At 41.0% G+C, this 14,347-nt stretch overlaps 1 protein-coding gene across 5 annotated transcripts in view; it reads right to left on the reverse strand.

The window, feature by feature from the left end:
- Positions 1-14,347, reverse strand: part of CCDC146 (coiled-coil domain containing 146) — an 82,659-nt gene that overhangs the window by 67,407 nt on the left and 905 nt on the right. For 4 of the 5 annotated variants that reach the window (XM_077338065.1, XM_077338062.1, XM_077338061.1 and 1 more), the window contains exon 2: positions 8,518-8,705. In XM_077338065.1, the coding sequence (XP_077194180.1) occupies positions 8,518-8,688 (171 nt within the window). In that variant the 5' untranslated portion in view covers positions 8,689-8,705. Of the gene's footprint in view, positions 1-8,517; positions 8,706-13,285; positions 13,311-14,347 lie in introns of those variants that run through there. The other variant, XM_077338064.1, reaches the window with a different exon arrangement.

The following is a 14,347-nucleotide window of genomic DNA, read 5'->3' on the forward strand; positions in this document are numbered from 1 at the left end:
TACAAGGCTGATATATATGTTCAAGAGGCTATTGTAGCTCTAAAAACAGTGCAAGTTTTAGATGAACAACAATATATTTCCTCTTGGAAGGAAGATTTTATTCTCCTTAAATCCCCGCATGCCAATTGCATTCCACAATGCCTGCTCAATATTCTGTCCCAGAATATTGTTATGATAGGTCCATGTTGCGGCATTTTAGAACTGTTGTTCTAAGGATGGCTGGAATAAGTTTTAAACCCAGAACTATTTTGTAGGATTTTTAAAATACCTGGTATCCTTGTTTTTTTAATTTTTTTTCTGGTTGTTAGGTGTAATTAAGGTTGCTGCTTGATTTTATAGGACATATCTCATTGTACATATGCCTTCTAGTGCATAATTGTCTCTGTTTGTAAAGCACTGTTCAAGTTGCAAACAATTTTTTGCAATCCCGTAGAGTTTTCAAGGCAAGAGACTAACAGAGGTGGTTTGCCATTGCTTTCCTCTGCATAGTTGCCCTGGAATTCCTTGATGGTCTCCCATCAAGATTCTGACCAGGGCTGACCCTTTTAGCTTCCGAGTTCTGATGAGATTGGGCTGACCTGGGCCATCCAATGTATCATTAGCCACCTTGAATATTGTGAGAAACGACAACTTTAAATATTTTAATCAGAGGTGTAGCTGAAAAGTTTTCCCTTCTATTAGAAGTGGGCTGTTCCGTACACAGGAAACAACTGCTTGCCTTTATCTGCCACATTGCAGTTGAGATCAAGCAATTTATAATAAAGCCACACCCAAAAAACATTTTTGTGATTAATGGCTACAAATGTGTTTCTTTATAAGTATCCATAGAGTTAGCCTGGTAAGCATTATATAGTAGGAGGACATCTGTGTGAATAAGAACGAAGGAAGAACAACCTTGCAAAAGTCAGGAAATAAGAAGTTTTAAACAGCAAAATACTAAAAAGCAGACTGGCAATTCAAAAGGTTACAGTATTTCATCCTCCTTAAGGAAGTAAAGATTATAACACCACAAACCACAACAGATGCAAAAACAGTACCAAGTGGATGTTTCACTCAAGAGGTTAATCTACACAACAACATAAGGGACAGATCGTGCAATCACTGGTGGGGAAAGGTATCAGGGAGCTAACTAGGTTGTACACTAGCCTATCCCAGAGTTAGAGTGGCACAGTGCTCCACAGGTGTGCTGTGGAAGTCAGCAAGCTCCTGCGTCAAAGATACACTGACACATAGACAAAACCAGTGCAGAAAAGTGCATTCCAACAAAGACTTGTGGGAAAAGGGCCTGTGGGTGAGTACCACATGACATGGCCAGTTTGGAGGGCAGTGATTTGCTGCACCCATGCCTTTCATTCACAGGGATGTCACTGGACACAGCTGCCTGATTGGTGACTATCACTGGAGTTGCTCAGGACTCTAGCACAATTGCTATGCAATCTGGCTTTGTGAAGAGGCAGATATTGTGTGTGTCCCCCACAGAATGTCCTTGAAGAAGAACAAGAGTTGATTTTTATATGCTGAGAGAGAAGGAAGGAGATCAGCCACTGAAGGGCTGTCCCTCGTATTCCGGCATCGATGAGGCAGCTGTCAAGGGCAGACAAAACTCACAAACAGGCTTCTATAGAAAGAAAGCTTTACTTGGAAGTAGATCTGAACACTTTGACATTCGAAGTCAAGACTGTTCGATATCAGAAGCGCAAGCAGTTATCAATACAGTTCTCCCGCTGAAACCCAAACCGTTCCCAATGGGAGGGGGTCACTCTCTCACCCAGGTGTCCTCCCAAGCTTCCTGCCAAGGTGCCAGAGTTAGCACGGCCTTGGTCAGGCCGGCGCCCCAGGCTAACAGATAAGATGTTTACAGGAACACAAGCAACAATGTAGCACAGCAGGGAGACTATGCAGTGTGAAAATGAAGAGATCAAAAGAAGGGGGGAATCAAAGGAATACTACCGAGTCATAAGCATTTTGGTTACATGGGAAAGTTAGCAAGGACAAAGTACAAAGATGGAGTCTCTTAGGTTCACTGAAATCAAACATGACAGAGAACAGGAACTGATCCTGACAGCAGCGAGCTAGTAGCTCATGGTCAACTGTGTCAAACACTGCTGAGAGGTCTAGCAGTATCAGCAGCGCCAACCCGCCTCGTTCCAACTAGCGATGGAGGTCATCCGTCAGGGCGACTAGTGCTGTCTCTACCCAATGGCCAGGCCGGAAGCCCGACTGAGATCGGTCCAGGACCAAAGCTTCTTCCAGAAATGCCATTTGTTGGTTAGCAACAGCCCTTTCCACCATCTTGCCCAGAAATGCTAAATGTGAAGACGGGTTGGTAGTTATCAGTCTCTCGCAGGTCTAAAGATGTTTTTTTCAGCAATGGGCATACCACTGCCTCTTTCAATTCCTCCAGGAATTCTCCCGTTGTAAGAGATGAGTTGATTATCTCCTGGAGGGCATCTTTTATCCTTATGTCAGCTGTTTTTAAAAGCCACGATGGGCAAGGGTCAAGTGGGCATATGGTTGGCCTCGCTGCTGCTAGCATCCTGTCCACTTTGGTCAGCGTGAGTCGTCTGAAGTTATTGTTTTCTTCAGAGACGGCCAAAGGGCCTCCTGTTAACTTTCTGTATCTAAGGTTGCCCTTCTACTAGAGCAATGAGAGATCAAACTATCCTAAATAACTGAGCTGGGCGTGAGTCTGCAGATGAGATGGTAGCCAAGTAAAAATTGCGTTTTACTGACTTCACCGCCATCTCATAAGCCTTCATCTGCATTCTGTAAGATGTTCTCAAGGCTTCGTCATGAGTCTTCCTCCAAACTTGTTCTAGTCGTCTCAGTTCCCGTTTCTTATTGTGAAGCTCTTCGGTATACCAGGGGGCCCACTTGAGACGGGGGCGGAGAGGGTGTCGGGGAGCTATCTCATCAATAGCAGTCAGCAAGCTGTCATGCCAGTCATTGACCAGGCCATTGAGAGAAGTGCCGGGAGACATTGGTTCCCGCAGAGCATTCAGGAATCCAGTTGGATCCATAAGTCTCTGCGGGCGAGCTAAAATTTGCTCGGCACCCAACTGAGGAGGATTAGATCTAATCTAAATGAATCAACTACAAAAATGTAATGTATATTTTAGAACTCTTCCACTTATGCTAGGTAGTACATTTATGGACAGAATACCATGTTCTGCATCTTCAATAAATTTGAAATAGCTTCAACAACTAATATCCCCACATGTATCCCAGTAGTGCTCTGTAGACATCAGCTCTAGGTCATCCTTTTTTAATGCATTATGAGGGTGGTATTCACCATATGTAACTTCTGCACTTCCAACTAAGGCTATAAAAGTGTTCACCTAGCAACAGCTTTGAAAAGACCTAGAGACTCTGGCTTACCCACACACAGTGGAAACCTCTAAATCTTAAATAGTTGAAAGGTTTTTGGAACAACATGAAAGCTCCATAATTCCATTCGCATAAAAAGGAGAGACAGATGTTGCCTTTACCTCCACCCACAGGAATTTTAGTGGCAATTAAGCAAACACATTGTATTCAGAAGATAGATTCAGGTAGGTACCCATGTTGGTCTGAAGCAAGAGAACAATATCTGAGTTCAGTGGCACCTTTAAGACCAGTGAAGTTTTATTCAAGATGTAAAGAAATACATTTTTCCTATGGAGATTTGAGTCCCCCCCCCCTTTCTCTGGACAGACAGGCAGGAAGAGAAAAGTCAGTCCAATCACTCACCTTTATACAAATGCAAACTGGTCAATCTAAAAACAATGGAATGGTCAGGTTCTATCACTTCCTCCAAGCAGGAAATAGAGGTCACAAGGCCTTCAAGACAGTTTATGTTAAAAACAAATTAAAGTAGTTTAAAACAATGAATCATGCCACTTTTAATAGATGGTACGTATAGATCAGCAGTCTTCAGCTCATGGGTGGGATCCTCAGCTGTTTTGTGGAGTCCCACTTCCTGAGATCCAAGCTCTCACGGAATCACTGGGAGATTATTTTTTAAGGACCCACTGCTAGCATAGATATATAGAAAACAAGGGTACCATGGCTCCTACTTGTGGGACAGAGGATCCCTTGCCATTCCATTTTCTTCACAGTGTTACCCTGCCCTGATAATTGGAACTCCAAATATGTGTTTATGGTGCATGACCTGGTCTCCCCAGCAAAGCTTATTTCATGGCAGGAGGAGTTTTAGATCATGGACACATGTGAGAAGCTTTAAGTCAGCTCAGTTGCAAGAAGATGCCATCAGCATTTCCCCCCTCCATGTCTGCTTGCAAGACCAGTCTACTAGATATAGTGCCATTCCTCATCCTTTATATGGGGATGACACAATATTGTACCAGTTCTAGACTAGAGCTGTAAGTTTGATCTAAACTTTCATTGTCAGAAAGGCCCCAAAAATGTACACTGACTTAGTGGAAATATTCATGAGTTGAGAAAGTTTCAGGATGGTGGCTACAAAAGCAACATCACAAGATTTAAAGGACACCTAAACAGACCAGTAGTTATTCAGTGTACTATTTTATTCTAATCAAAGAAGATAATTAATGAAGCAATCCCCTTATACATTGTTAACATGCCAGATTTAGGTCATCTTGGAAATAATCAACATGCTGAAAAGGATCAGGACTAAGGAATCCTTATTCATTCCTTCTACCAGTTTCCAAAGTTCCACTGGTCCCCTAAATAAGAATACATTGTGTCAGAAAAACAAGGCACTTTGTATAGAGGGAAAGATTGGCTATTACTATTACTTTCTTGTGAAAAGTCAGATGGAGTTGAATGGTGACCATTCAACTCACCACATATATTCCACATGAAATGCTAAATGTCAACATGCCATTCTTATTTAACAGCTAGAACAGGTAGCTTAGAAATTGAGAGGATTTCTGGCTGGAGGGAGGGAGGGAGGGAGGGAGGGAGGGAGAGAGAGAGAGCATTATTAACTGGAGCCTCCTTCTTAATTGTTGTTTCTATTACAAAAGTGATAAACAGTAAACCATCACACACTAAAAGAAAAGCCTAAGATTTGCTATCAGAATTACAACATGATTTTATTACAGCTGCCAAAAATGTAGTCAAGAAGATTTTGCTTCTAAAGTGAGAGAGTTCTGCTTAAGCACAAGGAAAACCTATTCAGCTTTCAAATCTGGAAATTCAGGAGAATTCAAAAGAATATGGAGTCAATTCAGTTTGGTTAGTACCATATCCACAGAGTCCATTGGAGTATGGAATACCACTAAATCATCCTAACAACACTGCTGGAGGCAAGATGTAAGCATAAATGCCCTTTTATACTTTGGAAGAGTTAATTCAAACAAATAATTTGGAATTTTTATCAAGCGAATAATACAACTGAAAAGAACAAACATTCTTGGTGGGCTCCGACCAGCATATTGTTATAAAACTATGCAGCAAATTCTCTACATATTGCCAGGGTGTCCAAGTGAGAGAAAAAAATCTGTTCCACTATATATTTCTGGTAAGGCCTTGGAGGAGGAGCATGTCTCATGGCTTACGTACTATTCAGTGCTTAACACCCACTCAGGGCAGCTGTCCCGCCCCCGAGTGCCTCCTCCTCCAACCGGCTGGCCTGTCTGTCCAGCGGCCAGCCAACTGCCTTCCATCCCCCACCCCTAACCACCCCCTCCTCCTTCCACTTCCCTCTGATGATTGGAGGCTGCAGATCCCAGCCACGTGAGAGCTGCCCCTGCGGGTGAGTTCCATAACAGCTGCCTGCAGCCTTTCTGGATCCTGGGGGGAGGGGGAGGCTGTCTGCAGAGTTCTTCCCTCCAACCTCCTAATCTAGTGCCCATTGTATTCCTGAATGCAATGAGGTTGGCCCCCAATTATATATAATCTTTATACAAAATAATCACACTCAACCACCTCTTTTACATCATTCTATTTATTTTCTTAGAGAGGGTTTATGAATAAACTGTTATTTTGAACACACATGATGCTGCCTTAAACTGAACAAGACTATTGGTCCATCAAGGTCAGGACTGTCTAAGACTGGCAGCACCTTTCTAGAGTTTCAAGATAAGTTCTTTCACCTCACCTACTGTCTGGGAGTTATTAACTGGAGATGCTGAGGACTGAGCCTGGGACCTTTTGCATGCAAAGCAGATGTTCTACCACTGAGCCATGACTCTTTTAAAGTTATGGGGCCCTTAGTTTATGTACCTGACTTGAATTGTGAACCTCACAAATGTGTCTGAGAATGCTGGCACAACTAAAGTCCACCTTGTGTGTTAGAAACAGAGCAAACTATGAGAAGAGGCCTTCTGACTTCCATCCAGTACTCAAATTTGGATTTAAACACCACAGATTTTAATTACACCTTACCAGCTTTCATGTAAACTGACATCCTGTCAAAGAAGTGAAAACTTATAGGATTTAAAATATGGTTTATATGTGTTTCATATTAATTCACTGGTTCTTACCAGTGCAATCTAGAGAAAGTTGACAGTGCTTTGTTGGACATGCTTAGTTGTCATGTAATTCAGTCTCACCTTGGAATAATGCTTTGTATCATTGTTTTACTCTTTAACTTTTGGCATGTTTACATACAAAAGTCATTTACACAATTTATTTATTAGAAGAAATACTGGTAGAAATTAAACAACACATCAATTTTACTTTGTGGACAAAATGAAAGGTTAAGAAACAAGAGGAAAGCCTCCACAGATTTTGTAGTAAATGAGTTTTATTTGTATAAAATTGCCCAACACATTTCCAGCCCCTTGCTCTTTCAAAGTCATTTTTCTAACTTATTTGCTAGGGTTCTCTTTCTTCCTGGTGCAAACTGTTTAAATCTTTAAGATATACAAGAACAGCTTAGTGGAACAGCTCAAATCATCAGTCTCCCAGATACCATGGAACATTCCAAAGCTCAAGAATCCTTGAACTTTGCATGCTTTGTATATGATACTGTCTGATTCTCAAATGTTCAGAGCATTTGCTCTCACAATTTGAGAAACACAGGAGCCAATACATTGGCTAGAACTGTCATTACTGCAGCAGTAGTATTCTATAGTGTTTAACCAAGCAAAAAGTTCATTTTATTCTCCCTCTCCACTTTCTCAGTTTTCAAGGTTATGTCCACAGCTTCTCCTCTGAATGTACAGATCTGAAAAAGCATTCTGTTTTTACACCGAAATATCTTCCAGGACATTCTATTTGGGGTTTCTGGTTGTTTATCCTGCTAAACCTTGAAAGTAAGTCTGCCAGGAATTCTGTTTAAAGTATTTGTTGGAATGAGATAATGGAAAAATGAAAAAGAAAATTTGACTCATGTTAACAGCATACCAGTAGTAATGTTGGATCAGGTGGGTAACCATCTTGGTCTGAAAGAGCAGGACAAAATTTGAATCTTGTGATACCTTTAGGCCAATGAGGTTTTATTCAAGTAATGTAGTAATATAGGAGAACAGTGCAGAGTTTATAAAGTGCTTTAGTTCTCTTTGTTCTCAAGCACTTTGCAGTGAAATCCAAAGCCTAAAGTCAATCAGCACTCCTTATGTGATGAGAAGGACATCATTCAAACCAATTCCTTAGCCTTCAATTAATGGAGTAAGTTTGCTAATCTGCTTTATGCCAATAAAGGTATTTTGTGTGTGTGTGTGTGAGTAAATTTGCAAAAGAGATATCCAGGCCCATCTCCTTTCCCAATACTGCCTCGTGGAGTCACTCAAAATCTTTCTCCAGAGAATCATGGGACCTTCAATAACACTGTGGGATGCTGCAAAGGAGAGGAAAGTGGCAGAAGTTTTGTTCCACTTGCACTGCTACAAAAAGTAATTTGGAAGATCTGAGGAGATATCCTGGTGGTAGGAGGGACACAGCAACAATTCTTTCTGAAAATGTCTTCTGAAAAATTATGTACTCATCATTCCAGTATTGTGAGATCAGGACTGGACTAGACAATTTCTTAGTTATTATTTATATATTATTATTAAAATATTTTGATGATGCCTTTCCACCTAACTCAAGAGTCACCAAGGCAGTGAATTATCAAACCAACAAAACAAGCTTTAAGACAATATACATAACAATTTTAAATGCAATCAACAAAACACATAAAAGAGGAAGAGACAGGTACCCAAACAAAACAGAAAACTCTCCACCTACTGGTAGAAAACAATGATAGAAACACACAAATCTCCCTTGGGAGGCAATTCAGTGATTTTTGTGCCCGAGTCTCAAGGGGTACCTGGACATTCTGGGCACTGAGCAAATAATACCATCTCAGCTCCAGAAGACAGTGTTGCTTAGAACAGCAAGCGTCCTGCAAAGATACCTCTGCATCTCCCAAGAACATGGTTATATCTCAAACTGTGGAACACCATTTACCAGTCTAATCTCTGACAATTAATAAATGATAATGATGCTAATAATAATAGCTCAAATTGCAGAATACCATCTACCAGTCATATCTGACTGTGAATCGATCATTATCATCTTCATCCTCTCCACTCTGTTGAGGAAAATGAAAATTGAAGTGTATCCTACCTCATCGAGGCACTGAAACGCAACACTTGATGCCACATCAATGGACCCTTCATCTCGGAAATTAATTGTTGGTGCTATGGCATAAATAGGATCTTCGGGATACTCTGGTTCTGCTTCAGCTTCAGGTTCTGACTCACTGAAATTCGAACTGGCATCTTCAAAATCACTCATTTTCCCTGTCTAAAATTCTGCAAAACAGCAAAAATCCGTATGTCAAATATTTAATTATTTAAGGAAAATAAATTCAACGTTGAGAGGAAAGAACAAAACAGATTAGAGATGAATTGCTTGATAACAGAGATTATCAAGAGAAAGGAGAAAAAGGAATCTGTGAATGGAGAAAACAAGGGATATTTAAAATCATATATATCGAATAATTGTGTGCGGCTGAAATGTATGTGAGAACTGAAAATACCTAATTAACTGCTCGCTAACAAAAAGAAATTTAAAAACTGAACAAGACCAGGCCCAATTTCTGCGCCTCTGAATACAGAGCTATAGTTGTGGGTAGGGGATGTGTAATTCCCACCCCCTGTATTTTTCAGTTTGGATTTATTGGACCTGAACTTTTTCAGACTCCCCCCACCCACAAAAGCCAGATCCCAATACCAGTAGAATATCTGGATCCAGGATTTTTTGGAGATCCTGTTTTTTTCCCCCAGGTCCATCAAAAATCACTCAGAGAAAGAAAACAGCAGCAAAGCCACTAAAAACAACTGACCCACAGCTTGGGATATGTTGGGATGCCTGATTTAAACGGGGGTGTGCAGCAGAATCCACTAAGCAGTTGTTCTTGTGGAGACAGCTCTCTCAGCAGGCTTAGCTTGGGGTCTGCTGGATTTAAATATGGGATTTAAATGGGGTCATCTGGCAGAGCCCAGAGTGAGCTCTTCCCACAAGTTCAGCTTGGGGTCTGCTGGACAGCCCAATTTAAAGTAGGCTGTGCAGCAGAAGCTATCTGCAGGGGTTTGAATAGAACTGGGAGAGAGCCCCCTGCCACACACAGACTTCTGCCCCAGCAGTACAGCAGAAGTTGTCCCCAGGATCTGTATGCTCTCACCTCTTGAGGAATCATAATTTTTTAAATTGAGGAACATAAATATTCATGCACTTTTTTGTTTTTATCATAAGCTGCTTTCAACAAAGCAGGGTATACATTTTTATAAAGCAGACATACTTTTTCAAGTATCTAATTCAGATCATGCATCAGTTTCAGACATATAAATTATTTCATTTTAACTACATCAATTGAAACAACACCTGAATATCAAGGACACAACACAACGACCTCTCAGCCTTTCTCGAGATCTAAAGATCAGCAAAATCTTTGAAGGTTACAAGTGTCAGTTGGCCTCTAGTACTGTCTGGATTTTCTTCAAGGACATTCCGCTTTGCAGAGCACAGTCAGCAGCTGCATTTGCTTACAAATTCAAAACAGGAGGATGCCTCCTACTGAAATCAAAACATTGCATAACTAATTGCAAGCAGCGTAAGACAAATGGTGTTTTAAGGAGAAAGCCTTTTAAAAATCAACATCACATAAATGGTTCTTCATATGCTGAGCTGCTGCAATATTTTTAGGTCACTTCTTAGGTCGAGTAGAAGTTTGTGGCTTACACAAACCCACTCTCTTCACTAGTGCCATTTTACAATCATATACAACAAGCTCAAGTTTTGGACCACCTACTAAATCCATATGGATGGCCTATTTGTGACTTGGACATCATAAGTGGCATAGGCAGCAGGGGATGTTGGATACTTGTATCAGAGCAAGCAGAACTAGAGACTCAGGTCTGTCCTATCTGTCTCTCTTGCTCTGCAGCCTCTTCTGAGATAACCGGCCCAGAGGGAAAAGTAGATGTTAACAGACGTAGAGATGAAGTCATCCTTGCCTATGATACACACATTTTTTAAAAAACTCACAATCGCCTCTAATCAAACTCTTTCTGAAGATTTTTTTGTAGTGCTTCAAGGTTAATCTTAGAAAAGCTGGAAGTGAAACATGTAGCCACTCCCTTAAAGGCCTCAAAACACAACTTTTTATATGTTATTTCTGATTTGGCAAAGCTGGGATATAGGAAAACTAAAAGGCGTATTTGAGAATGCAGAGATCTGTTGTAGATAAGTGCCAAAATGTCCCTGCCTAGGCTGATTTATAAACTTCCAAGTTAGATCATTTATGAATGATGAACAAATATAACCCTTGGAAGGATAGCTCAGAATCTGAAACTCAAACTGCAAAGAATCAGCAAGTTATGGACAAAGTAGAATTATTTTTTGAATATAGGAATGGAATTGTGTGCGCAGGGAGGAGGGGAGGGAGACTGATCCTCACTATGAAAAGGATAAGAAATTATAAGAGCTATAAAGTAACAGGAAAGAGGAGGCTATACATGTCCTCACGCCTCAGCCAAGAAAGCCTCCTCACACCCCCTTAGTACCTGCCACATCCTGAAGACCGTCACACATAGCCCAAATAAAAGGCAGTGGGCCTGGTAGTGGAGTCCTGTGGCCAACCTGGGGCTAGCAAGAAAGTGTGTGTGTGGGGGGGGAATGTGCTAAATCTTATTTCACCTGGAGAAATATAAATAAGATGGGTACTAGATTCTGAGGTGAAAGTTTCCTTGGCCCCTTCTATAACTGAAATCTTTATATTTTCTCCCTGGAAGGAGAAAAGGGCTGGGAAACAATTCAACTGTCCCCACCCTCACATAACATTTTTGTAAACTATTAATAGAAATCTATTGTTTCAGTTTACTATCTTCAGTGTTCAAGATGGACATGGCTTGTTTTATAAAAGTCCTATAAAAGTTTCCAAAACTGGCCTTTTCTTAAATGGCTGTCAAAGAACAAAGAGTGACATCAGATTGCCATAAAGATTTAATATGGCATCCCTCTTATACTGAAAGCAAATGGATGTTTACATTCTGAATACTGTGCTCTATATTACAGAAAGACGTTCTCTTTAATGAAACCAAAGCCTTAAGTTGAAACTTGCACTCAAGTTGCTTAGATATGAACAGAAAGAAATGACAAATGAACTTTTTACCCACACTGGCCAGCAGTTACTGGTTTTAAATATTTATACCCCGTCTATTTACATAAGTTTGAGGGAGTTTACAATATAAAACATAACTTGCAATAAAGTAACACATACCAGAACTTGGTGGAGTGGTTAGGAGCGTGGATTTCTAATCTGGTGAGCGGGGTTTGATTCCCCTTTCTTCCCCCACATGCAACCAGCTGGGTGACCTTGGGCTCGCCATGGCACTGATAAAGCTGTTCTGACCGAGCAGTAATATCAGGGCTCTCTCAGCCTCACCTACAACACAGGACGTCTGTTGTAGGGAGAGGAAAGGGAAGATGACCATAAGCCACTTCAAGACTCCTTTGGGTAGAGAAAAGCAGCATATAACAACCAACTCTTCTTCGTCTTCAAAATTAAAAACAGTTCAAAATCCAATCAATCAATTAGATTATAGCCTAACTAGTATTCAAGCCCGCTGTGTTCTGAATACAGCGGGCGCTAGGCAAGGGAGCCCCCGGCAGCCGGGCGCAGGGCGGCTGCTCGTTGGGCTGCGGCCTGACGCGGCGAGAGGTGCGAAGCGCCTCTCGCCGCGTCAGGCCGCTGGCAAAGGAGCAACTGCAAGCCGTGCTGCGCGCTCCGGGGCGGAAATCGGAGGGACCAATCACGCCTGCCGATTGGTCCCTCCGATTGTCTGTCCGGAGGAAGGGTCCAATCCGGACCCTTCCTCATCCCGGACACATCCTGCCCCTAAAGCCCTTACTCTTTTATTTAGTCCGTAGCACCGTGGCGCCGCGGGCGGTGTTCAGGTAAGCAAAATGCCTAACTGACCAACACTCTTGTCTGGTTCCTAAATCTTCTGCTGCCAGAAGAATGGATAGAGAAAGGGAATTCTAGAAATGATATGTCACCACCAAGAGGACCCTGTTTCCAATGGTCCCTTATCACACCGTGAAAGCTGGAGCTTAACAACATGGTATATAGAAGATCTTCACATAAGGTTTTATGTCTTCAAAAGTCCACCCCAATCCGGATCAGCATTCTGGTCAGCCAGTGTTACTGGGAAGTTTACAAGAGGGCATGAAATCATGAGCCCTTGCCAGTTCTTTGTCTCTTCATGAATATGGATAATCTGTTGTGGTCTCATGGCTTCTCTTAGCAGCTGTGGAAGTGTGCATAACAAGAAAATAGATGTTGACATGTCTATCATTGCAAAATTGGTTTTGAGACTTAACAGTAATGCATCACTACTGCAATCAAGAGACAAAAGGTGGTAAGTAACATTCAACTTTGGCAACCTGAGAGACCTGAGATCTCAGACCTGTTGTTTATTGTTGGACAACATTGCATATAAAAGGTGGGTCTCAGTGGAGATTTAGAAAAAATTATCATGCAATCACACAAAGTTACAATCAAAGCTCTTCTGTTATTTCCATCAGAATTTGATCTGTGCAGCTTGTTTTGAATAGGGATGTGCACAAGCTGGAAAAAAGCAGTTCAATTTTTGGGGTTGTACCTGAACTGAACCTATACTGTGTCCATCCGTAGTTTCGAAGTTTTATCTTTATCTTAACTGGAATCACCTATTCAACTTCCTAACAAGTGCTTATAGTCAACAGGGCTACCCTGATCTCATCAGATTTTGGAAGCTAAGCAAGATTGGCCCTGGTTAGTCTTTGGATGGGAAACAAAGGAATTCCATGGTTGCTATGCAATAGCAAACCACCTTTGAATGTCACATACCTTGAAAAACCTATGAGGTCACTGTAAATCTGCTTTGACAGAAAGGGCAACTTGCAGAACTCAGTTAAAGGAAAGAGGAGGGGATGAAGAAAATGCCAGTCCTGTCCACAGACTCTGGAAATGAAGATCTTAAGAAAAGTCAGCTCTTGAAGGAGAACAGGAAGAGGCTTAGTGCTGTACATAGAAACATTCCTGCAAAGCCAGCACACTCTTTTTAATTTTTTCTCCAATTAAATGGTGATAAACAAAGTCTATGCTGTATCCTCTAAGAACAGAGCAAGAAACTGTCTTGTAAAAGAAAAAGGGTCCAGATTCATTATCACATACCGAATGTTTCCTTCACTAAGCCATCTATCACAAGTACACCAAAGTGCATATCCTACATCAATGGAATTTCATTTAAAAAGCCAGTATTTGCATGCCAACACAACATATTAAGGATACAATTGAATTCAAATGTTTGTAAAGTTACTGCCATCTGTTGGGAATCATCCACAGTACAGTAAATGCTGCACACGAAAGGAGTAAAAAAACGTGGCTATTACAAAAGGGAGAGTTCATATGGAAATAGTCATAAATATTCATAATGCAAGACTCTCTTCCCAAAGTAACATACAGAAGAATGTGAAGAACATAACAGACCTGAGAATATAATTACTGGTTTTAGACATGCATTTTACATTGTAATGCTGAAATAACTCGTGATATTTTAAGATATTGCCTTCAAGTACATATCTGTGAATTTAAAATCTGTACAGGTTTTTGCACAGATCCTTCACCTCCCCCCCCCCCAAAAGAACTATAGAAAAGTATGTGAGTCAGAATATAAATTTGTATTCATTAATAGATGGATCTTGGGCTATGAAAGGAACCTGGCTGTTAATTTGTGAGTTTTGGAAAAGCATCATTTGACTGAGTATAAACTTTGCCTCCCCCTGCTTCTTGAGCCAGGCTCTTATAAATCACTGAATTACATCACTCAACAACTACATCATTCTTTACTCAACAACTTGGTGTTTCCCCTTGGATTTTAACGACTTAGCAATAGGGTTCTTACACAAA

Source organism: Paroedura picta, chromosome 5 (assembly GCF_049243985.1).
Source record: "Paroedura picta isolate Pp20150507F chromosome 5, Ppicta_v3.0, whole genome shotgun sequence".
Lineage (NCBI taxonomy): Eukaryota > Metazoa > Chordata > Lepidosauria > Squamata > Gekkonidae > Paroedura > Paroedura picta.